The 20,431-nt window shown below is 48.0% G+C and overlaps 1 protein-coding gene across 4 annotated transcripts in view; it reads left to right on the top strand.

The window, feature by feature from the left end:
- Positions 1–574: 574 nt before the first annotated feature.
- Positions 575–20,431, top strand: part of LOC108933161 (Nance-Horan syndrome protein-like) — an 85,561-nt gene continuing 65,704 nt past the window's right edge. For all 4 annotated transcript variants that reach the window (XM_029256827.1, XM_029256826.1, XM_018750006.2 and 1 more), the window contains exon 1: positions 575–1,081. In XM_029256827.1, the coding sequence (XP_029112660.1) occupies positions 799–1,081 (283 nt within the window). In that variant the 5' untranslated portion in view covers positions 575–798. The remainder of the gene's footprint in view (positions 1,082–20,431) is intronic.

Below are 20,431 nucleotides of genomic sequence, written 5' to 3'. Positions count from 1 at the left end.
TCAGCTGATATTAGGTTACTTTATTAAAACTGGCATTTTTTACCTCAGGATACATTCAGATTGTTCAGTGACCCACATTTTTTATACGTCTGCGTAGTGTACATCTGCCTTTTACTAAATAAAGTGGGTTATTTTCAAAATTTTGGAGGACAGTGACATTTATCAGGAGCAATGTCACTGAGGTGGCGCCGAACGGCAAGATAAATTAATGCGATTCCCGCCAAAATTGTGGCGCTTTATTCTTGCTATAGCCCATTCATGCGTCAGAACAATGGCCATCACGAGAATCGCGTTTATTTAAGCTACTTATTCAAACTTGGTTCTAAAACGTGACGTTCTTTCGGATCCCGTGACGTAAACGGAGCGTGATTTTTGTATTTTAACGTTTTGCGTTGCCGCGGAGGACCGCACGAGACTCTCGTGCTCCGCCGACTGCGCGCGCCCAGTCAAATGAATGAGGTGCGGCTCCGGTTCCCGGAAAGCCACTCCGGGTTTTCACAAGATCGCCTGCTTTTTTTTTTCTTTTTTTTTTTTTTTTCCTTTTTTTTTTTTTTTTTTAAATTCACCTCTAGTTTATAGCACTGGGGAAAAATGCAGCGAGAGGCAGCTGATGGTGAGGAGAGCAGCGGAGACCCCCGTCGGAAGGCAGTCTGCGTTACTTTCTAACTGCGCGACAACATGGAGGATTTTAACACACGTTCGGGGATGTCGGACTGAGGGGGGGACGACTGTAACCTGAGGCACAACCGATCGCTCGGATTTGATCTTTTTCGAGGGGGATTTGGTTTCGCGCGCAGAATGCCGTTCGCCAAGCGGATCGTGGAGCCGCAGCTGCTGCGCAGGCACGCCGTCCCCAGCGACGACTCGGGCGCGCTCTTCGAGGACCTGCGCTCCATCAGCAATGTGGCTCTTTCTCGAACCCTGAGGCAGCTCTCGGACCTGGCCAAGCACGCGTGCTCGCTCTTCCAGGAGCTCGAGGACGAGATCGCGTCCACGAACCAGCGCCTTTGGACTCTGCAGGGCAGAATCGGCAGAATCCAGCAGACGGCCAGCGGACTGGACCCCAAGCAGGAGGCTGTGCGTAAGTACCAGATTCCAGCTCGCGATGCGCGCGCGCGCGCCAGGGAGGGAGGGACGGACGGACAAGAGCGCCGCTTCGCTTTCTCGGGATTTCGGCTTTATTTATTTATTTCTTTATTTACACACAGTGAGCGCCCGACGGAAAACTGAAAGTCGTCCCATCGAATTACAAAATGAAACGCGATCGGATGTGTGTAAAAACCTGTTGTTACGCGGCATCCTCGGCGATTCGCGCAGATACGTCAACGGAACATGAACGCGCGCTGAAATCGTGCGGATCGGGCAGAGGGGCGTGTGCGCGGCGCGGGGACGCGCGCCGTGATTATTAATATGGGCGAGCGCGATGGAGGCACTGCAGGTGCGGAGCCGCTCCGGGGGGCGGCGGGACCCTCCGTCTGAGAGGAGTCCTGCCTGAGGCCACCGGGCACGGCCAACCCCCCCACCTGCGCCGCACCGAATTCGTGTTATTACAATAATAAATAAGATTAATTTAATGTGTTGGGTCGTGGGGGGGAGGTTGCGCTGGGAGGAGGTTGCGCTTACATGTCAAACGCGAGAGCGTTTTTTTTTTTTTTTTTGTATTGGAAGCTTCGATGGAGACCCGTGTTTACCGCAGACAAACACCGACAGGGCGACGGTCGTGGGTTCGAGCGGCTCGTGGTGCGGGGCGTCTTTTACGTCTGTCTGGGCCACGGAGCGGTCATCCTCGCTATTCATCCCTCAACCCAGGTCCGTCCTCAGCACATCCATATTCAGACTCAGCCTATAACTTGATAGCACGACTGTGTGCTGCCAAATTATGAATTTCTAATTTTCCGCCCTAAATTGAAGCACAGACCCTACAGGCTACTCCGGTATGAGGACACGACGAGGGGTGGAAAGTGAATCCATGATCTCCACAGACGATGAGAGACAGGGCTGTTGATGGTGAACGGCAACGCTGCGATGGTGTTTATGTCGCGAACCCGACCGACGGCTCGGAAGCAGAGTGTTTATTCTCGGGGAAGCGGGATCGCGCTTCGGGAGCGCTGCGAGGCAGCGGGGACGCGCCTGTACTCCGCGCACGCACTGCCTGGCAAGAAAAGGCTTCTTCAGTGTGATTTGGGGCAAACGGCAATGGAATTCCCGTGTATGGTGGCTGGAATGGTGCTGTGCAGGTCCAGTGAGCTGTGGTTCGAGTCCCCCGGGTGAAGGATGGGTCCCAGCACTGTGCTCGTCGGGTGACAGTCTGAGGTCCCCTTGCTGAATGCATGAATCTGAAGCCCAACATTGTCAGTCAGTGTAGCCAGCACTTGTGTCCAAGGTGAACGTCAACTTTACAGTGCTTTACCTATTTGCACAGCGGGGTAAACTTATTGTATCGACTCGGGTTCAGTACTGTACCTCGATCAAAGGTACTGCAGCTCGAGTAGGGGTCGCAGGAGCATCATTCAGATTAGAACACAGCAGCTTTAACCGTGTGGGCTGCAGGTGGTCGTGGTTGAAGGTGCTGCCTTTGGATTCTGAGAACCCAGGTTTGAATCCCACCTCCTGCTGTTGAACCCTTGAGAGAGGTACTCACCTTGGACTGACACTGAAAGATTTACCCAGCTTTAAAAATAGGTAAATTAGTATAAGTTACTTTGGAGAAAAGCATAACTTAAATATGTAACCGCTGTGGTACCTGTTGAAGACTGAACGTGTTTCTGGGATGCAATGACTTTTTCCCAGTTCAAGGTGAAAGCCTCGCTCAGGGCACTTTTCGTGAACATTCGATCATGTATAGTATCGGATGCCCCGCACTCTTAAAGAAGACGCAGGTGAAATGATATAAAAGCCAGCCCCAGGCAGGTGAAACACCGTAAAAATTCTCATAGGTAGTACTGCAGACACTTTTTTGGACATTACGAATGACAACGGACTCGTAGCTCAATCATCCCGGACGCCGCTGAGAGGCACGGAACACCCGCACAACTTGTTTCGTTACTTTCTTTGTTTTACCCCTTTGTGCACAGTGAATTGCAGTGTTCGATAATGAGCTTTACAACGACTTACCTATTTATACAGCAGGGTATTTGTAACGGGAGAAACGCAGGGTAGAATCTTGATCGAGGGTTTTATCGTAGGAGGGTAGGATTCAAACCAAGAACCTTCCGATCACATGGTGATAGCAGTGACCACTACTCCACCTGCAGTTTTTACTCAGTCACGGTAAATGTAATCGTAAGTGATATAGCAGAGTTATTTAAGTACCTTGGAGCATGCATGGCCCCTCCTGGGACTTGAAACAACAACCTTCTGCATTTCTTTTCCTTTTTCTAGTTACTGAAATGTAATCATAGATCTCGCTCCCATGGGACGTTTGGCTGGGAACTCGCTGTCGGCACTACGGTTCCTCAGCTCATGGGGACAGACCTCTAGTCCTCGCACCCAGAATCCATTGCTCACCACGGCAGAGGTTGTGTGCGCATATGCTTAAGAAAAGAAATGCTCTTCTTTTGTGCGTCTGGTGTCTGCCCTTGCTTAAAAGGATAAAGCAAAGACCACCCCCCCCCCACCCCAAAGGTGTCCCGTACTCTCCGAAAGACTCATCCCCCCCAAGGTGTTTCACATGCTTTGTGTATATGGACCTCACGACTTTGTTCCACCCCCACATGCCACTCAGGTGGAAATATGTGCCCTGGGGGTCCAACTGTGCTCTTGTGGTCTCCCAGAAAGAAAAGCAGGGGCAGATTCTTCAAGCATCACTTCAGCTTTCTGGGCACCAGAACGTGCTCTGCCGGACGGCGATGAAAAGAGCAATATCTGGCCATACCATTAGCATTTCTGGGACACATGATGTCAGCACAGTGACCCGGGCATAACGGAGAGATGAGTATTCTGAATAGTCTGCACCGAGCCATAGTGGCGAATGCATGAGTGGTGCTGTTCCTCCGGACTCAGGAAGAACATGGACAGGTGGTGGATGCATTATCTCGTCTTTGTCAATTTCTGACTGTATCTCTTAGATGTTCCTGAGCTCATCAGTGCTTGGATTTGGAGTCGCAATCAGTAGACATATTGCCATATTGCGGATTGGCTCGCTGTCCTCTCGGTTGGTGTTTAGGGATTTTGTTTTGGCTTCTTAATTGTTTGGCAACAGTCTGTGTTTAGGACAGTCTAGCGCTGCAGCTTGAAACTGACAGGACTTTGTTCAGTAAGCAGGTGTGTGTGTGTGTGTGTGTGTGTGTGTTAACCCTTTTTGAGAAGATTCTCAAAGACCCCCAAACACTAGGTATTTTTTAATTGCTTATTTTTTATTTGTTGTGTTCTGCATAATAATGAGGGGGGTGGTTGTATGCAAATAAAAGTTGATGCTAATGTTTCTCTGTCCGTTTGGGTCTGACTTTCAGCTGCGCTCTCAAGAGAGTGCACCCCCCACCCCCAGTTTACAGGTGTTTTGATGTTGCTTTTCTTTCACGCTCTCATACAGACCCTTGGAGACCTGAACATCAGCTGGGGAGGTTAAGGTGGTTAAGGTGAACCCAGGACCAAAATAGATTTGACAGGACCTGAAATTTAAGCACCTTTCTACCCACAATACTTTGCTCACGCTGACATAGCGCTGCAGTAAACTGAGAAGAGGGCCAGCCAGTCTCCACGTGAGTTATCCCCGGTGGGGGTCTGTTTCTGCTCCACATTTCAGTGTCACGAGACGGGACAGCGACACAATCGGGGCAGCGCACAGAAACAAACACGACCCTCCAGCATGCTGGCCTGTGGAAGAGCAGCATGTTCTCGTACGATGTGCGCACAGTCTGCCTGTGACCTCCTCCTGCTGCAGTACCCTAAGCAAGGTACTTTGAACCAATACCCTAAAAATGATCCCTCCGTATAAATGGGTAAATGACTCTAAGCCGCTTTGGAGAAAAGCGTCACGTAAATAACTAAATGCCTTTATCCCACGTGGCAGATTAATCCACAGTTGGAGAAAAATCTCTCTCCCGAGTTTGAGGTTTGCAGCTCAGTGTTGTGCTTGCTTCCTCCCCCTGTTGACAGTCAGACAGCCATTAGCAGCAGGGATGGGCAATGAAGCTGCACATTCCGGCACTTTCTCTCCGTGGAAGGGGCAATGCATTTCCCGAATGCCGCTCAGCTCTTGGTTGGTTCACTTTCACGGCTCATGCACTTATTATATTCGAACATTGTCGTTTATGTACAAAAAGTTGTAAGGAGCCAGTGTGAAGTAGCGGCACTAGGGGTTGCCATGGGCAACAGAAGGTAAACAACAGTGCCCTTGCAGCTGTGAGATTGTGGTCCTTTACCTGATGCCAGAGCAGATGGGTGCAGTGATCCCTACATGAAAAGGAGGTAACACAAATGTAATTTTCTTTTCCTTACTTTGCCAAATTTTTTCTAGAAGTTTCTCCTCCAAACATCACTTGTATGTTACACATGGACTGAAGCAGTCTTAGGCATTAGCCTTTGTCTGAACAGAATTTATATTTACATTTATTAATTTAGCTGACACTTTTCTCCATTGCAGCTTACAAATGTTGAGTTACCTACAATTATTTACCCATTTATATAGCCAGGTAATTTTACTGGGGCAATTTAGGGTAAATTCTTTCCTCAAGGGTGCTGCAGTTGGAGGTGGGATTCAAACCTGTGACCTTTGGGTCTAAAAGCATCAGGTCTAACCACCATGCTTCCAGCTGAATTGCCGTCAATTATTGATGTTTCTTGCACTAAAAGTACGGCGAGTTCCAACTCGTGCTGTGTCTCTACAGAATGGTTCGTGCTCCTGCACCACACTCAGCGGGACGAGAGCCTCCTTCCGTGTCTACGGTGCTTTAACCGGCATTGGGCAAATGGACAACGAAATGCATGCATGAATTCCCTTATCTGACATTTTTGTCGGCATTTTGGTTTCTTGTTCAATATAGGGAACCAGGAATATATGGTCCCTGTCTGGAAAGGCCGCTGAAACTTTCCCACTAGGCCTCGCTCAATCATGGTTTAATCCCGATGTGGCAATAGGTGAACTCCCTTTTCCACCCTCACCCTTTTCCATCCCGACTCCTAGCCAATTATGCCCCCACCCCGGCGCCTCCTTGGGGCTTTTGCTGTCCTGTGTTTAGACTGGGATGTTCTTCCCATACCTCAGACTGCTAGTTTTGGTTTACTGTGGGGATAAAGGGCCATGTAGCACTCAAGGCCTGCTGGGGGGTCTGGATTTCCCTTGACCCCTAAGGGGAGGCTTGGGAGAAGGCGGCAGGGCAGAAGGAGGGGCATATCTTCATGTCTGCTCCACATCCCAACAGAGCCCCCAACTGCACCCTTGTGTCAGTCTTCTAAGCAAGCATTCATACCCCCACTTGTAGCAGGTCAGATGAAGGTGACGCTCACAAATGCAGGCTATTCTCCCCCAGGAGCAAGCTAGCTGGAGATGCAGCTTATTGAGGAGGAAGTCATTTGCATGCGCTTTGTGATAGTGGTGATAGTGTGGTGGTTCTGGCTTCGTGGTGCTGCTTGCGAGCCTGACAATTTACCTAAGTGCTAAATATAGAGCCCTGGAAAACAAGCTGTAATGGGTTCCTGGTCTCCTGCTATTAAAGGGTAGTTCCAAAGATGGTTGCTTTGTCACGCCTAATCCAGAGGACATTCTTTGGTAGGTCTCGTCTGCAGAATGCAAGGAAGTTAGGGCTGGATGCTGTAAACGCACTGTGGTTCTGTGCCCAGAACGTCTCATCAGAGGGAAGTTCTCGTTTACCTGCGGTGTATACGAGTATCACTGCTTCTTTCTTCTGCATGTCAGAGTGCATGGAAAACTTTTGAGTCCCAGCAGATGGAGCAGGTGGTAGTTGTATGGGGCCACCGGTAGTGTAGTAGTTAGTGCTAATGCCTTTGGACCTAAACGTTGCAGGTTTGATTCCCACCTCCAGCTGTACCCTTGAGCAAGGTACTTATTTTATTGCTGCAGTAAAATTACCCAGCTGTATAAATGGGTCAATAATTGTAAATACCTTAAAATTGTAAGTTTCTCTGGATAAAAGTGTCAGATAAATGAATAAAAGTAAATGTATCGCTGCCTCAGTTGTATTGTCCTAAATACATCAGCTGTGGAGATGCTCGCTAACAGCTGGGCTGGATAGTCTTCATCCAGACTCATATTCATCATTCCAGGTGATGATGCACCTGTTGGCCTATTGGAATGACCAGTCCAGAGCAGCACAATAATATTGAAGATAAGTAAAATTCTGGAAAAATTTTCATAAAGAAATAAAGATAAAATAGAACACAAATTGATTTAAAAAAAAAAAAAAAAAAAACTTTGGTGCAGTATTTGAAATGATTAGTTGTGTAAAATATTATGAATGCAGGCTCGGTAAGTAATTGTCCTAAATTCTTTGCGACACTGACTATGCAAAAGTAATTTTTTTCGTAGTGTGTTTTTATTAAATTGTTTCCTTTATCTATATGAATCAGATGAAGATGATTTAAAAACTCACATTTATGATACTTTTGAATTACTGCTCACTTGTATGACTCCGCCCCCAACCCCCTATTAGTCCGGTCACGTGAGGACAGTCTGTATGAAGCTCTTCTTGTCCTGTGATTCTTCTACACCTTGCCACAAGAACCAGAGGGCAACCACAGCGGGATGGCTAAAGAAATGCGGTCCAACATGTCGTCCTGCAATTTTGGGGTGAAGATATGTTACTTCCTCCATCGCTCTGACTTGAGTTCTTTGTTATGCTATCTGACAACTTTTGTTTACTCCTTGATCTTCCAGAACTGTGTGGTGTTTTTGCAGGACATAAACAGGAAGGCCTTTGGGTAACAGGAACGTTTGAAAGCGGTATGAATGGCACAAATAGGGGGCGTGGCTTGTGACTTAGTGTGGGTGTCCAAAAGGGAGCCTCGCTTCGTTTTCAGGCTGGAGGGGTCTTATTTTTTGTCTCGGCGTGACCGTTAAAACCAGCACACCCACACCTCCCCACGTTAAGGGCAAGCTCTTGAAGGGTACAACTAAGCAGAACAATGGACCCACCACCAGAGCCCTTTTTAATCGGACGATGCTCCGCGGCACCTCACCTGCCGAACTGGTTTGTAATTTAAAGAAAAGCTGTGATTGTGCAGGGGTAGGATTTCTGCTCCCACTTCTGTGCCTTACCTGCACCTGTTGAGGAGATTCATCTTCGCTCTTTGACATGCCTCACATTTCAGCGTGGGCGTGTTTACGTAGGTCTTACAGGCATGGGCCAGGACGGTTTAAACCCTCGAACCCAATTGTGTACATCAGCCTTGAAGGGGAATCGCATTGAGGGACAAGCAGTAATAAAAGGAAAAGTAGGCGGATGCAAATCGCCCTGCGCTCTCTTTAGACGTTCCTTCTTTGTACATTTACATTTCACCGTGCATCAAGTTCACCATATATGTACTTGCAAAAACTGACACCGAGCCCAAAAAGCAATCTCTGAGTAGCACATAACAGATGATAATACACAGATGGAATGCGTTGCAAAATTTTTTTTGATTTATTGTTCTACAGCAGTAAGTGTATTGACTTAATAATATTCCCATTTTTCGCCCCACAGCTAGTCGTAAGTATTTTTCACGAAAGGAGAGTTCATCGCCAGCTGGAGCACGAACCGTCGTTCGCTGTAAAATTAAAGTCGTGTTCTTTAATTTGATCCTTAAGGCTGCTTCGTTGTTTGACGCCGTTCCCAGAGTTCTCTTAATAGACGTACCCCTTAAATCCAGCAGCGAACAATGATTTCGTTTTTACTGTGCAGCGATGAATAATTTATAGTGGAAGTCAAAATAATTCCATGCGCCTGCTATTAAATGGTTATCTTGTGAGTAACTCAAGATTTCACATGCATAATGTATCACTGTATAATTTTTATTTATTTTATTTTTGGAGGGCGGGACCAAAGTCCAAGAAAATCCACCCGTCTCTCGCACGCATCTCTGCATGTTGTCTTCCAGGACAAAAGCGCAGAGTAATGTGGACAGGGTGTGCTTGGGCTCTCGCCGGCTACCTATGACATGCAGTTTTAGCCGCTGCTGCTAAGGGAACAGAAAAATCACGGCTGTCCAATCGTCTGCTGCCGCCGCGTGTTTCTGGGCTAACGTGCTAGCTGGGGAGTGCCCGCTTTCCCCCGTGGTGCTTGTCAGGCAGCGCTCAGAATAGGCCGGAGCGTGAGCCCACCGCGCTCCACTGTAGTCTGCATGGTAACAGCAGCCGGGGGAGCCGGCAGCCAACCTACTGCTCTCCACGCTGTGCTTCCCACTCGGTCCGAAAGACCCCCCAGGGGGCGCAGTTCTTTTTTCTTTTTTTCCCTGCTTTTTAATTCCTCCTATTCTAGCACCCCGCCCGTCTCTCCCCAACCTTGATTCTTGCTCATTCCGCAGTGCTAGGCAGAGGATGCGGAGGAGCAGAGGCGCGACGGATTGCTCGCAGCAAGGGTAAACGTGAAGGTTCTGGGAGCTTCCGCTACCGGGCAGGTGTGATGCAGTCAGACTCTTGAACCAACTGGTGGCACGGTAGCACAGCAAGTAGTACTGCTGTCTCCCAGAGCCTCTGTGGTGTGAGAGGCTGTGGGTTCGATCCCCACTCAGTCTGTGTGGAGTTTGCATGTTCTCTCTGTGTGGGTTTGCTCTGGTTTCCTCCCCCACTCCAAAGACATGCTGCTCAGGTTCATACATAGTGTGTGAGTGACAGAAAGAGTGTGTTCCACTGTTGTATGGATGAGGTAAGTAGTGTACCTAGCAGTGTAAGTCACCTTGTTCAATAAGGTGTGTGGGCTGGTAACACTATGTAGACTTTTTGGAAGTGGCTTTGGAGAAAAGTGTTTGCAACATAAATTAAATATAAATGAACAGGAACGTCCATAGGATCCACAGCTGGAGAAGAGCATCATATCCCTGTCTCCTCCGTGCTCGGGGATGTACGGTGTGCAGGTGACATGCTGAAACGCCACCCGCATGCTGGTTTCGGCACCTGCTGCGTGATCGTGGGGATTTGCAGCTCTGGATTTGCTGCTTACACATGCTTGGCACAATGCAGACTGGCAGCGTGGAGCCCGTGTATTAGCCACTTCGTACCCTAAGCTTTTCCCCTCCGCATTCGAACGGCGCTGCCCGCCATCCATCCCAACAGCCGAGCTGTGCGATTAATTTCCGCGCCGCCTAAACCAAAACAAGCAACGTGTTAAAACGGCAGCGCTCGTTCGGTCAGGAGAAGGACAATTTCAAATTAGAGTAACCGTGTACGGTCGGAAAATCTTGCTACCAGCTGCTGTGTGTCAGCAAAATTTAATATCGTAAACATGCAAGGGCAAATTGGCGCAAACAAGCTGGAAAAATCCTAAACATCCCCTTTTATGTATTTGACTGTTCTGTGATTATCCGTTTGGAACGGAGAGGGTGAATAATATCAGCATTTATCTACTCTATTAATCTAAAGTAGCGCAGCTATTAAGAGAGCTTGGTTCCAAAAGGTGCACCGTAACGAATAAATCGTTAGAACACGATTGTCTCATTAAAGGCTAATTGCTTTGATCGATCACGACTATCGGTTTCGTGGGTGTCCACAATGCTCGAGCGTCGTCATGTGCTTTACGTACAGCTCAACTGCTGCCCATGGTTAAGGAGTCAAAATCGATGAGCCCTTCAAACCCTGGCACCATAAAGCTCCTTTCCCTGCAGTCCGTGTGGGTTGCTCTGCCGTGGCAACGTGTAAACGGCATCCAGGATATGGGTCGAGTCACAGATGGCCTGCAGGTGGAGGGTGTGGCACCAGGTGACCTCGCATCAGCACGGTTAACTGCTGCTGGGAGGTCACTGGAAGTCTCTCGTCGAGATAAACAAGGTAAACGCTGAGGCTTGCTTTTGTGTGCCCCCCCCTTTTTTCCCCCCATCTCTGGGTAGGGCCAGAATGATGAAAAAGGCTTTCCATCAGTCCCTTCATCCTTCTCTCTCTGTACAAAAGACTCCTCTCTCGCCACGGTGCAGCTCTGGGTTCGACACGATGAAGAACTGGCACTAATTATAGAACCATTTCAAAGGCTCTCTCTCTCTTATCCCCCCCCCCCCCCCCCCCCCTTCACTTTTCAACGAGCAAGGTAGAGAAAGGGAATATAGGCCTTCGCTTGCTTTCGCTTTCTGTTTTTCTTTGCATCTTCAGATGGGCTCGGAGACCACGATGCCTAAAAATGACAGGTAACAAGATGTTCGTGTTTAACACAAATAGGCACCCAACTTTACTCTGTTACCAGGAGCCTCTGTGTGCGCAACTTGTTTTCACATGCCATTGAAATAACTCCCACTTGTCTACCTTATGCTAGACTGGATAGTGGTTAAGGACGGGGGTTTTGCTTCGGATGGGTCTGAAGGTTGCTGGATCGAGCCTCGTGAGGGACCCTATTGTTGTGTCCTCGAACATGGTGCTTAACCTGAGTCCCCATGATTAAAACATAAAGCTGTGGAAGTATGGCACGTGAACTTGCCTTGGGACAGTGTGTCGGCCCAGAATAGTGAAATATTAGTAATAATAAGAAGGGAGATTTATTGCTCAGAGGAGAGGGCTTGGCCTCGCTCCCTGCTGGTGTGCCCCGCCCCTCTTTTAAACCGTTTGCTTGAGTCCGGCATTTCGGAATGGCAGAGAGTCCCAGGGAATGGGAAAACCACAGGAAGCCCCCGGAGCCGCCCGCTGCACATGCTTCCCAGATTGGAGCGAGAACCAGAATAATTAGCGGGGACGGCGGGCGCGGTGGGGGCTGGGGAACGGGTGGGGCTGGGCGCACATGTGCGTCTGTTTTTGAATGGGAACGTGGCCACGGACTGAAAAGTGATCAGATGGTTTTGCCGGGAAGGCGTGCACGGGCTGTTAGGGTTCCTTCGTGAAAGCGTGCCTGTCTCACAAGCCGAGGATGTCTCCGGGTTCGAGCCGTTGTGGCGCAGCCAGTCCTACGTACAGCGACCGAGTGGTGCTTGTGGCTTACGTTCAGGGGAGGCCAGCGATGCTGGTTGACCCGAAGTTCACCCGAAACCTCAGTAAACATGCCTGTCATTTTTTGCAGGCAGTATGGTTGACAAATATTTTTAGCTCAACAGGCAGAATTTGGCTCTGCTCCTTAGTGCATATATATATAGTTCTCATTTTTTTAAAAACAGTGTAAAGATACTAATATATAGTTAAAAACTGGATTATGGAATGGATTGTCCTTTTATTAAAATTTTCAAAATTTATCAAAATTTTCAAGTACTCCCGTATGAACATACTGCGTCCAAGTCAGGGTCGCAGTGGTTCAGAGCCTATCCCGGAAGCACAGGGCATTAAGCTGCTTGGGGATGGTGCTGCATCCTCGTCCACTATGGACTTACTGCGACTTACTTTTATTCTTTGCAGTTTCAGTCCTGCAGTTTATTTCTTAACCTTTAATTGACGAGGCTCTAGCCAATTATGAAAAATATGTTGGGATCGATTGGTGGGTACGAGCTTTCAGATTGAAGGGGGACAGTGGGGAAAAATGGAGGGAAAAGATATACAAGGAGCATCAAAAAGGATGGGTCATCAAAAAAAATGCGTGACGCGAATAAAGAGGGACACTGAAGATGAGAACAAAGCCAGAGTTGAGACGTGAGGATTGACCTGTCCACCGCTGTTTTCTTTATTTTTGGACGGATTTGTGTCCTGTGTGGTGATTGAACGCTTGTGCGCCGGTGCAAAGGTTATGTTTGGCTTGCCGAGAAACTCTGAGGTGTTGAGTAGATGAATGGTGTGGCCTGATGGGAGCACACTTCGTCCCAAGGTATACAGTTTACACGGAGGGGTCGAGGTCGGGGTGAAGGTAGACCCGAGGGGAGCAACTTCCCCAGCGTACGCCATTAATCCCTGGGGCCGCAACCCTCCCAGCAGTGAAAGGGGGTCTGTTTGGTGGGGTTGGAAGGAACGAGCGGAAGTGGCTGGTGCTGGATGGACGTTACCTCTGACCTCCCAGACCATGCACCTCTCCATGCCGAACCCAGAACAAACAAAGCAGACCTCCTGCTACGGCGATCGCTCAACCTGAAAGCCGAAGCAAGTTAATGAAGGTGAATTTGACCTTTGACCCCACGTGTCAAGGCAGGGTGGTTCAGGACCGCCGCATTCTTACCTTCACCTAATCGCACATCCGGGTGGTCACCTGGAGAGCAGGCATGTGCAATATCCCGGAGGCCGCGAGTCAAGTCCGACCCGTTCTGGGCCACGGGATTTATTTCGCCTCTACACTTTAAGCTTTTGCAAATGGCCCGTTCTTTTTACAGAGGTTTGAAAGACAAACAAACTCAGTGACTTCTGAGTGTGAAGGATTTACAGCCTGCTTCGTTTGATCAAGCAAAAAAAATTGTAGGAGGAGGAGGTACTTGTCTGCTGCTGTCGGCCGGCCTTCGCAAGCGAGGTGTTACCTGGCGCTTTGCTCCGCGAGCTCCGCCCACGGTTGGGGGTCTTGGCGACCTTAACTGTGATTTAGTGCAGACGCCGGTTGTAGGGAAGGGGGCCCATCAGGAAGACAACCATGTAATTTCCCTTTTAAAAAATGATTGTTATGGCTTCATTGCGCCGTCTCGAGTGACGGCATCAAAGGCATTCCTCTCGCCTGGTGCCAGTAGGGGTTGGGCGTGCAGCCCCTCCAGCCTACCTCTTTGTTGCCGTGGGAGCCCTTTCTAAAGACGCCGCGGTCACCTGTCCCTTCGATTCGGCTATCAAATCTGCCCTCACCAAACACGGGTTGCCTCCCCCGTCTGCACCCAGCTCTTATGTCATTTCTAAAAAAAACTACACGAGACAAAGACAACCCTTCTTTTTGTCGTTTCGTCATTCATTCTTTTTTTCTTTTTCTGAATTGTTCTAGTGCCGTCGGCCACCTGCCCGTCTTTCCGGAGACGCCGAACCAGTTTGACCATTCTCTCAAAGTTCTCGCTGTAGTTCTAGCCCTTCTGCGCCTAAATGGCCGTATCAGAAGAAAGGGATTGGATCCTTATGAACTTATACCTCTGTTTCTATAAACGTTTACTCCAGTTGAGGGCTTAAAGCTTATTAGTTATGAAATGGCTTCCTCTAGACAAAACCGTGTGCCGGATGAGTTGAGCTCGTAATGTAACGTACATCCGTTCTCCCGAGGGAGGTGGTCATGGCGTGAGCTCGGTGAGGGCGTCCGCTTCCCCTTCTGAGCAACGTGACGGAGGCGAGGCGACGCAAAGGATCTCGCCTTTCTCGCTTCTCCAGTACCGTGTTGGGATAGCGCCGGAGAGCAGGACATCTGCGAACGTTGACCTCCCATGTAGATGGCAAGAAGAGCTTAGATTTAAATGTGTTAATCTTTCTAAAATTAATTCTTGGCTGGAGATAACATACGGGTCCATCTGGTTGTTTTTTTTTTTTTTTTTTTTGCGTGTTCACATGGGCTTCCTCCCGGTGCTCTGGTTTCCTCCCACAGTCTGAAGATGTGTCCCAGATAGACTGGGGTTGCTAACTTGCCCTGTGTGTCTGTGTCTGTCTGCGTGTTACTCTGCAAATAGGTGAATAACTGTAGATACTTTACCGTAGTGTATCTAACACTGTAATTCACGTTGGTTCAAACTGTGGGCCAAATACCGGTTAATAATCATTGTACATCACTTTAGAGAAAAGCATCTGCTAAATTAATAAACGCATTATGGAAACATGACAGAAATGATACTGCATTAAAATATCTTTTTTTAGAGACATGATGTATAACGTTTGTGCGAAACGTAGTAAAAGTAGTCATATTAAAAAAAAGTAGTATATTAGTCATAAAAGTAGTCATATTAGTTAAATGCGAGCAAGTGACAAAGGGGAAAGGAACGAGGAAGAAGGTGTCACCACTTTGTTGTGAGTAGCAGAAAAAAACTCATTCATCAGAGCACATAGCTTTGTTAATCCCCGCCTTCTCTGACCATGATTTACTTCATTTTGAAAACGAGAGGTTCTTGACAATTCGTATTGAAAAGACAGGGGCCTGGACCAAAGGTGCACTCAGCCTCTTCTGTTCAAGACTTCCTTATCCCTTTCTGTAAGACAGACCCCTCACTGTTGTTTCTGTGATTCCCCCCCCCCAAGATAAAGGGGGTCGCGACAGGTGCCAGGCACGCAGCTGCCGCCTGTCTTTTCGGGGCCCGCATCCCTTCCCGAACGACCCTGCCCCACATGGATCTGCACGGTCTGGAAGGGGTGTTGAAAACCCTTTCAAATACAGCGGTTCTTCTAAACGCTCGCCGCCAAACCAGAGAGGGTACGTTCAAAATGGGGAGCGTTTTTAACCTCCGAGACACTTTACTACATTTCCACTCATTTTAATGTGTTTTTTTGCTTTTGGTATAGTCCTGAAGTGCTGGTGCATAAACTTTAAAGGGAAAATTGCATTTATTTAAAGGAATCATTGGTGTGAGTGAGAGTTGGGCTGTGACTACGCGGGGTTGACTGCTTTCCACGTGTTTGGCATAAACCTCACAAGTGCGCCTGCTACATCCTCCTCCTCGCTTTTTAATCTGTAGACATGTGGAGGAACAGTGTCCTGACCTTCAAGTCTGTGTTTATAAGGAGGTAAGTACAGTATAATGTACTTGGGTTCGGAGTTGGTCTCGGTCACATTTAATTCAACCCTCGTGAGCTTTGCTTCCTTACAGGTAGTCTAGCAGTTAGGGCTGCTGTTGTGTAACCGGAAGGTCGTTGGTTCGGATCCCGCATCCACTGCGGTATGCTTGATGAAGGTACTTACCCTGCAGTGATGCAGTATGAATCCCCTGCTATGAAATCAGTGAATGATTTAAGTTGATTGTCCAACGCTGGACCGAGGTGTTGGCTGAACAAAGGTTAATCATAATAACATAAGAGTAAGTGCCAGTCCGCCAGTCTCCCTTCCCCCCCTACTGGATCTAAAGTATCCCTTTACATTACAAGAGGGATCATTAGCTTTTCACAGTGGGCGGTAACAGCTCACAGCTCCTAGTCTGCAGAGTCTGGCAGCGGTACCCTCACTCCGTTTTCCATGGGAATACAAGACTCGCAGAAGTCTGGACAGTCTCCAGCTGGGACAGAGCAGCTCCCATCGCGCTGCGTGTTATTACACAGGATCCGGAGCCGAGTTCTGCCTGGCAGCGGGGCTTGGCTTCCCTTCATGACGCCGGCGCCTGCCTTGAAAGCTGGCGACTTCCCTGTTTCTGCCGTGGAAGGATGCGAGTGTCTTTCTACAGGGTGACATTTAATATTCTGTAGAGGTTAACCGCAGCGAGGCTTCCTTCGGGTCTCCAGGCTGCCCGACGTCGGCTGTATTCCGTGAACCAAGTTGGCTCCCGATCGAGGCAAACGTGACCGAGAACTGAGACGGTGCCATATCCCGGTCTCCGATTGGCTGGGAGGGTGATGCTTGCATTTGGAAACAGTTGCCCCTCTCAGAAGCGAAGAGAACCTGACATCGCTCATGGAAAACATCTCGTGATGCCTGTTGTGTGTGTGTGTGTGTGTGTGTGTGTGTTGGGAGGGGGGGGGGGGGTTGATTCATTTGTCACCTGCTAAGATTAAAGTACAGAATTTACCACAGCTATCAATGGAGGGGGGCGGCTGGCATGCTGCTTTGAGCTTCCAGCTTCAACTCTCGGAACACTTGAGCAAGGTATTTGCCCTGAATTGATACAGTAAAAATTACCTTGCTGCGTAAGTGGGTAAAACAGTGCAAGATAACATTGTGAAACAGCTTAAAATTGTATGGCATTGTGGAGAAAGCCATCAGATAAGTAAATAAATGTAAACATCGCTGTAGGCTGTACGGTTGTGCGGTGAGTACAGTTGTGCCTTGAAAATAGTCTGTTTAAATTTCATTCCTTTTTGGGTGGCAAACACAAATTCATTACATCATTTTACCTCCCTTTTTCTAGGGTGCTTCCAGTTCTTTCTGTTCTTTTCAGCCTTACTTGTAACATCCAGACATGGTGCTGTTGCTATCCAGGGGCAGCAGGTGCTGTGGTGATTCAAGCTACTGTCTTGAGCTCAGGTTCAAATCCCACCTCCTGCTATGGTACCCTTGTGCAAGATACTTACTCTGAAACCGCTCGTCCCAAGTGGGTCGTGGCAAACCGGAGCCTAACCCGGCAATACAGGGTACAAGGCTGGAGGGGGAGGGGACGCACCCAGGATGGGGCGCAAGTCCATTGCAAGGGACTCGAACCCCAGACCCACCAGAGAGCGGGATCCAGCCGAACCCGATGCATTACCGTGCCCCCCTACTCTGAACTGGTCCAGTGAAAATTTGAAACCTGTAGGGATGAGTAAATCTCTGTAAGTAGCTTAACACTAAGTCTCTTTGGAGGAAAGTGTCAGCTAAATAAATAAGTAAATAGGGACAGTTGGTAGCGTAGGTGTTACAGCTGCTGCCTTTGGACCCAAATTTTGCAGGTTTGAATTTCACCTCTGCCTGTAGTACCTTTAAGCAATGTACTTACCCTAAATTGCTGTAGTAAAATTACCCAGCTGTATGAGTGGGTAAATAATTATAAGTAACTCAACATTGTAAGTTGCTCTGGAGAAAAGTGTCAGATGAATAAATAATGTAAATGTATTTATGCACTAGGAAATTAGGATGGTTTGCAGAGCCTCCTGTTTTAGAGAGAAGTGCTTTGATTTGGTGGTGGTCCACGTGCCTTTAGCTAGGAGAATGTGCCATACCTGAGCAGGAGCTCCATGATCTCTCCCCTGCCTCCGCTCTCTCCGCTCATCTGCAGAATCTTCTAGTGTTTCAGAATCTCGCTCTCGGACACACAGCGCTTCGTGATCGTGCTTTCGAGGCGGATGGGAAAAGGGTATCCCTTGCACGTCTGCCGCAAATCTGCTCTTTTCTGCCACTTGCTTTCAGCCCAAGCGCAGACCCAGTGTCCCCCAATGACCCCCACCCCCGAAAGCTGGACACCCACACCTGCTGTTCCTGGAAGGCGCACCCACCGTGTCACTGAGACGTCTGGGTGATCAAAGCGTTGCTGCTAACTGTACTCATATGTAATCATGAGCCAATTCACCTGTTGCATACCCTTATAAATTCCCCTTTTTTTTTTTTTTTGGTGAAGATTTTGATAGTCTCTGAATAATGGATTTATTTTGGCTGACTTCAGTACCTTTCTCACATCGGAACCTTTTCCCTTGCGAGTATAATGGCTCTGCGTGAGGGGTGTCACGGTTTTCATCTGATGTGGTTTTAATGCTCCAGATAATATCACCTCGGCTGGGGTTCCCAAGCAGGCATGCGAAGGTCATCCTGCAAGCAGAAGCAAAATTCCACCCCCCATATCCTCGCATTCCAGTCACCTTGAATCCGCTTCTCCGGTGAGGGTGAAAAAAAATTTGTCTGCATTGAAAGAATGCACTGATATGGCACTGATAGTACCTCAGGGCGCTTTCATCACTTCTAGTTTTGGAGGGGAGGAGGTATCCAGTCCATGAATGTAAGTACAGTATTACTGAGGTATCATGGAATGCACATTAGCCACATCCTTCCTCCTCTATTATGTGGCTGTGAACCATAGATCAACACATTAGCGGAAAGAAAAGTCTCATCGCTACCGCAAGAGCATTAAAAAGAGTTTGTATCATAAACAAGACGGACCACGTTAGACACTCAGAAACAAGGAGAATGTGAGGAATCGGATATGTTGCGGAAACATATGACAGTAAAAACAGATGGGAAGGTCTTCTGGCAAGAATCAGACAACAGATGATGGACGATCAAGGTCTCTGACTGGAACAAGGGATGTCAGAAGAAGTCCAGGAAGGGTGCCCCTAAGGGGAAGACCCCCGATCAAGGCTTCTTGAAGAAAATGGAGAAGGAATGTTCAAGACGGGCATCTTTGGCATCACTGCGACCTGCAGTCGTGGAGAAATTCAGATTGAAGATACAGGTCCCTCAAGGGGTCAAGGGATCGTCTAATGCAGCCTCCCATTCAAAAATCCTTTCAGGACATTACTGCAGTCTGTGTGAGAAGCAGGAAGAGGCATTGTAGATGGGGCGGCGCAAGTCTATTTTCAGGAGAAATCTGATTTGCATCCCAAATGGTGTGGTGCCTTCATATGTTCATCATGCTGGAGGGGGATAAACCCAAAGGCATGGTGGGTGTGCAAGCCCAGGCTGGAGTGCTGGGTTTCCCCTTCATTCCCCAGACACCCAAAACACATCTTGGACAGCAGTGATGTCACCCTTGGAGGAAGATGGGTAGAGTTCACCAGAGGTCATGGAGAAAAAAGCTCACAATGGGCACAATTGTAGATCACTAAGGCGTTCTCTCACAACATCCCGTTTTAAGGTTAAACATGCGGAAGACTCACTTGTTGAGGGTGAGAACAGACCAACTTGAAGTGTTAGCATTAGTATGTTCTGTTGAATCCTCATCAGAAATGCGTGATTCTTCATTATTGTGTATCTGCACGATATGGTCGTCTTTGAGATATGCTCGTTTGGGTTACGAGAAATTAACTCCGCAAGGAGTTTCTTTTAATACCCATACTTTGATCGACTTTGCTCGTTTGCAATGACTAAATTTGGATGTTGGGAGCCCCCCGAGAGCGGAGTGGTGCGACACCCGATCCACCCTGAGGTTGTCTTTACATTTTGACTCATGTTACTTTGAGTTTTTACCTCCGTTAGCCCATGTTTGCTAGTGTCACCTGTTGTTATCTTGGTAGTCATGGCCTCATATGAGTGAATTAATGAATAAATGAATGTGTGGAATGGTCACTGCGACATCTCCTTTGACCATTTTCTGTGCTGTTTCTACATTTTCAGAAGTAAACATGAAGACTAGGTTCTCAGGACGTTGCGCTCTGCTCAGTCATCGTGAGATAGCAGTGAGAGGTAAATGAGACACCGCAGCACGTGCCCTACCGGACACCAATTCTAGTGCCAGCACATTAAAATATCCATTTGGTAGTTAGCTTAAAGGCCTGCATCAATTTAAAAACCAACTTGTTCTTAAATTTTCTCTCCAGTAATTCTATAGCTGTAAATAAGAAGCAGTGATTTTTTTTTTTTTCCAATTACATTAATTAAAATCAAATAATTGTCACTGCAGATTCCTCATCACGGTAACTAGTTTCCCTTCCTGATTGGTTAATTATTAGTCTCTTTGAGGGTAGTTATTTGAAACGTGAGTGTTTATGACTACGGAACGCACACTGAATTATACCGTGCCCCGTGTTTATCTGATTTTAATTACAGTGGTTACAATAAAGTGGCCCTTATTTCCCTTGGGCAAATCTTATGTTGAGCGTAGATCTGCGAGATGCGTCAGCGTCTAGGTGCGTTCATTCTCACGAAAATAAATCTGGAAGGCTGTTGCT

This window comes from Scleropages formosus, chromosome 1 (assembly GCF_900964775.1).
Source record: "Scleropages formosus chromosome 1, fSclFor1.1, whole genome shotgun sequence".
NCBI classification, from domain to species: Eukaryota; Metazoa; Chordata; class Actinopteri; order Osteoglossiformes; family Osteoglossidae; genus Scleropages; species Scleropages formosus.
This window is presented reverse-complemented; position numbering and strand designations above follow the sequence as displayed.